Source organism: Alexandromys fortis, unplaced genomic scaffold (genome assembly GCF_014885135.2).
Source record: "Alexandromys fortis isolate MF-2015 unplaced genomic scaffold, M_Fortis_MF-2015_v1.1 scaffold_78, whole genome shotgun sequence".
In the NCBI taxonomy this organism is placed as follows: domain Eukaryota; kingdom Metazoa; phylum Chordata; class Mammalia; order Rodentia; family Cricetidae; genus Alexandromys; species Alexandromys fortis.
Window position 1 is genome coordinate 3997774 of NW_026067977.1, and position 7389 is coordinate 4005162.

At 43.0% G+C, this 7389-nt stretch overlaps 1 protein-coding gene across 3 annotated transcripts in view; it reads left to right on the forward strand.

Annotated features, from left to right (window-relative positions):
• Positions 1-7389, forward strand: part of Sike1 (suppressor of IKBKE 1) — a 24366-nt gene that overhangs the window by 1293 nt on the left and 15684 nt on the right. For 2 of the 3 annotated variants that reach the window (XM_050157581.1, XM_050157584.1), the window contains exons 3-4: positions 672-814; positions 1881-1994. In XM_050157581.1, coding sequence (XP_050013538.1) covers positions 672-814; positions 1881-1994 — 257 coding nt within the window. Of the gene's footprint in view, positions 1-671; positions 815-1880; positions 1995-3852; positions 5663-7389 lie in introns of those variants that run through there. The other variant, XM_050157582.1, reaches the window with a different exon arrangement.

Consider the following 7389-nt stretch of genomic DNA (forward strand, 5'->3'; position numbering starts at 1 on the left):
TTTTTTTTTTTTTTTTGGTGTTTTGTTTTGTCTTATGTTCCTGTGCAAGGCAGAAGGCTAGAACTTTGTCTCCAAAATATCCATTCTTAGGGTTGGTAGTGACAACAGTATGGCAGTTGTCCTACGGAGACCTTTTTACATCTTCCATCCCACTATATTCCCCTGGCATCATTTTGAAGTCGACAACCCTAGTATTTACACAACGCAATTAAGAAACAGGTTCACAGGTGCCAGCAAGATGGCTCAGCAGGTCATGGCCCCAGCCAGGAGGCCTGAAGAGCCAGGCCTGAGGACCCATGTGGTGTGAGGAAAGAATCTGCTCCTGGAGGTTGTTCTCTGACTTCACATCTACACTGTGGTGTTGGCACTCAAATCAACAAAGTGTAATCATTTTTATAATGGGCTTGTTTTGCTTCTGAATCTTAAGCAAGTAAATTAAAAACCTGAATTCAAATCCGTGTTTTGTGATTACATATTCCATGTTACTGCAACAAAACTCTACCACCCAGAGCATTTTTCAGGTGACGTCACCCTCTTCTGTGGGCTTGCATACCGACCCCCAACTTTGGAGTCACAGGATCCCGTGGAGTCTCAGCAAGCCCCAGCTATTAGGAGGTTTGCCTTGAGATCTGCTCTACACGTCATTGCCCAGATGTTTGCTTTTTTGTTAGAGCTGTGGGTTTCCTTGGAGGAACACCAGGATGCTTTGGAACTCATCATGAGCAAGTACCGGAAACAGATGTTGCAGTTAATGGTGGCTAAAAAAGCAGTGGATACCGAACCGGTTCTGAGAGCTCACCAGTCTCACTCTGCAGTAAGAACAAGCTGATAAATAAATTCCGAATAAAACAAATCGAAACCTTGAGGTTGTTGTTTTGTTTGCAGAAAAGCATGTTCCTCTTTCGTGGGTTTCATAGTCACTCTGTGTGCCGGAGGCTTTGTGAAGATAGGAATGAAAGGGGATCAGGGGCCTCACATCCTTTTGAGCGGCATCACCTCCCGCACCACGATCTTTTTCAGCCTGAGACAGGAAAGGTTAGAGTTCTAGGCCAACCTTGGCTACATAGCAGGCTAGATAGCAAGCATGGTGACAGCTAGTATTGAAGGCATTCAGTGAATAGCTGGCTGGTTATTACCTGTATATTCTACTAAGCCCTAAGTTTGTAGTTATGGGGACATGAGTTCAGTTTCCTCCATATCTTCCACATAGCCAGCACTCACTAACTTCATTAAATTACTCACGATACGTTACTAGGAGTGTGGAGGATCTAGTTTGTTTTATGGCCGTTCCTATATTTTAATTACTATTTAATTTGGAAACCCGGTAGCTATTTTTCAGTTTGCAGGGTGCTTCCTTGTTACCTATTTGCATGAGTTATGCATTCGAATCTCCAGTTCTGACATCGGAAGCTGCTGCTAACTACAGTGGAAAAGGCCGTGTGTCTCACCTTCCATTCCATCGGGTGCATTTTACTGACTTACAAGTCTTAGGAAACTGGGATGTTTTAAATAGTTGAATGTTTTTAATCTCTAAATGTTTGGGTTATTGTCTTTTTTGTTTTGTTTTGTTTTTCTTGAGTACGGGCTGGCATTTTAACTCCGAATCCTCCCTCCTCAGTCTCCCAAGGACTAGGATTACAGATGTGTGACACATGGATAGCAACTACTCTTTGAAAGATGGAAATGATTTGAAATACCACAGATTAATATTATGACTCAAAGTATAGTGTAATTGAAGTGTAACTTCTATAACAGCTACTAAATGAACTCTTCCCCGTTTATTTCTGCAAGGTTTTTAATAGACGTAAAATTCATAATGCACATGCTTTTTGTGGTCTTCATAACTAAAACCTGTTTTTCTTTTCATCTTGTTTCCTCAGGAAATTGAAAGTCAGATTGATCGAATCTGTGAAATGGGGGAAGTGATGAGGAAAGCAGTTCAGGTGGATGATAACCAGTTTTGTAAGCTTCAGGAGAAACTAGCGCAACTAGAGGTAAGGCGGTTGCTGTGTTAAGTTCACCCTTCTTTTCCTCTATTTAAAATAATTTTGTTAATTCACCATTTTTTTAAACAGTTCTTAAAGATCTCACATTATGTCATCACTATACTATCACTACAGTGTATTAATATAATCCTTTTTACAAGGATGTCTCGAGCCAGGCAGTGGTGGCGCACGCCTTTAACCCCAGCACTCAGGATACAGAGGCAGGCGGATCTTTTGGGAGTTTGAGGCCAGCCTGGTCTACAAGGGCTAGTTGTAGGATAGGCTCCAAAGCTACACAGAGAAACCCTGTCTCAGGAAAAAAAAAAAAAAAAAGTCTCAAAAAAGAGGAAAGGAGCTGTCTCAAAATGTGGCCTGGTCTGGCCTAAAATGCAAAATTTTCCTGCATCAGTCTCCTGTATTGCCTCAGTAGTATTATGCTAGCAATAATACTAACAGTGTTGATGTTCTCTGTGTCCTAATGATTTAAAATTACAATTTCTGCTTTATACCCTTTTCTGGAAAATAAAAAAGTGGAGTCTACAGCAATCAATGGAAATGTTAGTTGTGGTGTTTGAGACAGAGCTCAGTCGGTAAAACCCTCAGGTTTGACTGTTTATTCCAAGTGCTGTTGTGGGACTTTTAAGAAATTTTAAACGGAAAAAGAGAAGGTCCCTGTCCAAACCTAGTGAAGGAAGGACAGAGCAGGACTGGTATCTAAAGGTTACAGAAGATGCAGAAGACCGAGGCTGAAGAGATAGCTCCGCACTCAAGAGCACTTACTGCTCTTACAGAGGACCCAGTTCCCAGCAGCCATTGGTGGTTCACAACCATCCAAAACTCCAGTTCCAGGGATCTGATGCCCTCTTCTGACACTCAGATGGTGTACATACATAGGTGCAAGCAAAACACACATACACGTAGGTAACCCTGACTCCAGAGTCCTGAGAGAAGCAGTTTATGTGATGGAAGGTTTGTTGATCATGTTCTTCAACCTTTTGGTGAAACTAGAAACGTTGTAGTTTGTCCTGCAAAGAGCTGGACATGATGGCACACACCTGTAATTCTAGCACTTAGGAGGTAGAAACAGAAGGATCATCCAAGTCAGCCTCCGTGACATCAGACCCTATCTCAAAATAGAAGAGAATTGTCTGCAGAGATGGTAAAAATGGAGTGTAAGGTGGCCTATCTAGATAGAAATTAAAGGAAGTGATAGGTGTCAAGTACCAAAAGTACTAGGTGAATTGTGGAGTTAGGAGCACTTGTTGCTCTTACAGAGGCTCTGGGTTCAATTCCGAGCACCCACATGGTGACTCACAACTTATGTAAAACTAGACCCAGGGTATCCAGTGTCCTCTTCTGACTTTCTAGGGTATTTACGTGGTACACAGACATACATGCAGGCAAACATATATATATATATAAATTTAAAAAGAAAAAAAATGTTTTTGGTCTTTCAAGACAGGGTTTCTCAGTGTAATCTTGGCTGTCCTGAAACTCACTCTGGAGACCAGACTAGCCTCAAACTCCCAGAGATCCACCTCCCGAGTACTGGGATTAAAGGCATGCACCACCACTGCCCAGGAAAAAAAAAAAAAGTTGTAATTGTTTAAGATCTAGGTGTGGTGGTGCATGCCTCTAATCTCAGTACTCAGAAGGCAGAGACAAGCAGTTAATATGTGAGTTTAAGGCCAGCCCAATCTACATATCAGATTCTAGGCCAGCAAAGTCCATTTAGTGAGAATCTGTCTCAAAAATATTTTTTTTAATCATTTAAAACTTTAAAAATATTTTTCTTCCTTCTGGCCCTAAATAAAATGTTCTGATACAGTTTAGCATTTAAAATACAGAAACTATCTTTTTTCCCCAGCTTGAAAATAAGGAACTTCGAGAATTATTGTCCATCAGCAGTGAGCCTCTTCAGGTCGGAAAGGAAAGTTTTGTGGATCCTGCTTTTCAGCCCATCAAATAACTGAACTTCTGAACGCAGGCTGCAGATGGTCCGTCCAGGAGAGAAGTGACGACCTCTCCGTAGGACGTGTCCCTTCAAGAGTCCTGCCACAGACTTGACTTAGTGTTGATTAGAGGTTTGAGATGGCAGTCCAAATTTGCCACTTGCTAGTCATTGTCCACAGAACAGTTTGGGGTATATTAGTGAACACAGAGGCGTCTCCCATTCCTTTGTCAGAGACTACATTTAGTTTTGACTCTGGGACCTGAATTTATATAAACCGTTGTTTTCAGTTCATGTTTGTTTTCACATCTCTGAAATCTGAACATTTTATTATAAGCCAGTGATTTTATTTTATATAGGATTATAAAATTGACTTCTAGGAATTTTTAAGAGATCGAATTTTTTAAACGTACTTGTTTGGCATAAACCTGATTTTATTTCCTTTTTCCACTTGCAAAAGTGACATGATTCCCAGAAGCAGACTGGCAGCCCCTCTGAGTTGAGCCACTCATCTGTGGAGTTTGGATTCTCTCTGGTGCTAGGAGCTGGCACCTCATGGTCGGGTGTCTTTACTCTTAATTTGAGAGAATCTATTCCTATCCCTGGGAAGTATACTTGAAATTAAGTCATCTGGGTTTGGGTTGTTTCTCCTCCTCCCCCAGGATCACACAGTCATTCAGAGAGTGCTGAGGAACTTGGACCTGCCCCACCAGGTGCAGTCCCACGTGAGCACTTGATTTAAATGCCAAAAGTAGTTTTTATTTATTTGATCAAGTAGTCAGTTTCCCATCTTGTTTGACTAAGGAATCTTCAGCTTAGGTAGTTTGCCGGCTATGAAGAACACATCAGAGTTTGCAGGCACTGTGCCCACTGTTGAATTGATAGGGCTGCGGCAGTGAAGAACGGCTCTGCTTGGCTGGCTCACGCTGGCGAGTGTGGTCTGGTGTCTTAGATGTGTTTGGTTTTTACATGGAAGCACTTTTATCACCTACAGAAAGTTACTACATTCCCGGTGCCACGCAGGCAGTTGAGAACAGCACTAAGATCCGGCTGCATGGAGGCTCTGCTAGTTCCCTTGTCGGCCTTCCCCTGTCCTGGTTTGCTCTAATGTATACATAATTTCTTCTACGCTACTTGTTTGCCCAGAGTGGCTGAAAAATCTTAACCCTGTCAATATTTGTCACAACTCAGCCCCATACCACATGAGAAAGGTGGTATTTAAAAAGATCTAGTGTTTTATATGTCATAAAGCTTCTTTTGTATCCAGAATGTTTTGAGTCCCTCGGATCCCATTAGTACCTATTGACATAGAGCTGTGGACAGCTCCAGCTGTTGGCCTTGCAGTGTCCCCTAAGTGCCCAAAGTGTGCTCCACAAGCCCATCAGGAGCAGGTATCCTCTACCGGGACAGCTGTCAACAGGTTCCGTTGAAAAGGGTAGTGTTAGCAGAGTCTACTTCAGCAGTGTATCTGCCTTGTGTTTCCTCTGTACATCTTATCCACCAGAAGAATCTCTTCCTTTTAGCCCTGGGAATATACTGAGCTTTCAGTGCCCTGCGTCATACACATTCTGCCTGGTGTTAATGCTGTGAAAGTAATTAGAGCTAGTGTGTTGAATGGAGAAGGAATGCTCTTCACTGTGTGTGAAGATGGTAATGTCCCTTGCAGTGGATGGAAGAATTTAGTGTGTGAAATTATCTTTGCTAATAAACAAGTCTTTTGGGAAGATTTGCTAATTTTACTGAGTAATGAGTCTAACTAAGAAGTATAGAGGGCCAGGCAGTGATGGCACACGCCTTTAATCCCAGCACTTGGGAAGCAGAGGCAGGTGGATTTCTGTGAGTTCAAGGCCAACCTGGTCTACAAGAGCTAGTTCCAAGACAGCCAGGGCTGTTTCACAGAGAAACCCTGTCTCTAAAAAAGAAGAAAACCGGGCAGTTGCACACACCTTTGATCCCAGCACTCAGGAGGATCTCTTGAGTTCAAGGCCAGCCTGGGCTACAGAGCAAGTTCCAGATCAGATCTCTGTACAGAGAAACACTGTCTTAAGGGGGGGGGGGGGAGTGTAGAAAGGTCTTTTTCACATATATAACAACCTTGTCATAGATTTCATAAGCAATTTGCAGTTAGCACAATATAGTCTCAGTATAACCCTGCTAATAACATATTAGTAAGGTATTCATTGCAGAAGTACCGTATGCATAATTTATTACTGAAATCTAGTTCCATGTTCCTTAAAATGTTGTTCACTCACCTACTGAGACAAATTTATGGATAGAATCTGGAATTTACATTTTAATAATCATCCCAGAAGATGACAGTTCTAGTTGAAGACTATGTCTGTTAGAGCCAGCGAGATGACTCAGCAGGAATGGGCACCTGACACGAGGCCTAATGGCCTGAGTTCCATCCCCAGAACCCATATGGTGGAAGGGGAAAACTGACTCCTGCAAGTTATCCTCTGACCTCGCACACACACAACAAACAAATTAAGTTCCTGGTCTGTGCAAGGCCTAGACTTCACTGGGAGTTACATGAGTTGGGGGAAACAGACCGAGACTTTGAAAAGCACGGCAGAGGGCGTCGAGCAAGTATGCATGGAGTGGAGATGTCACAGCTGGTGTGCCTGCCTGCCATTCACAGAGCACTTGACACTCAGCACCAGGGAAACTAGGCTTGCTGGCACATGCTTCCAATCCCAGAACTAGAGGCAAAGGCAGGAAAATCAGGAATCTACAGTCATTCTTTGCTACATAGCAAGTTCAAAACCAGCCTGGGCTACGAGAGACTCTCTCAAAATACAAAACAAAATGTTGTGCATATAGTTATGATAAATCTGATATAAGTATGTGTAGGACACAGGAAGGACTGTTATACTTGAGAATCCAGCAGTTGACAGAGGGGTGGCTGGGAGGAGACCTAGAAAACAGCTGCAGAAGGGAAGTCTAGATAGTGCTGCAATGATTATACCTTCTGCTGAGAGCTTTCCTGCATCAGATACTGACACAATCTCCATTTCAACTCTACAGTTCCTCACACACTAGAAGGTTCTTTTTTTTTTAATTTTTATTTATTTATTTATTTCAATTTATTAAAGATTTCTGTCTCTTCCCCACCGCCGCCTCCCCTTTCCCTCCCCCTCCCCCAATCAAGTCCCCCTCACTTATCAGCCCGAAGAGCAATCAGGGTTCCCTGCCCTGTGGGAAGTCCAAGGACCACCCACCTCCATCCAGGTCTAGTAAGGTGAGCATCCAAACTGCCTAGGCTCCCACAAAGCCAATACGTGCAGTAGGATCAAAAACCCATTGCCATTGTTCTTGAGGTCTCAGTAGCCCTCATTGTCTGCTATGTTCAGTGAGACCGGTTTTAACCCAGGCTTTTTCAGACCCAGGCCAGCTGGCCTTGGTGAGTGCCCGATAGAACATCCCCATTGTCTCAGTGTGTGGGTGCACCCC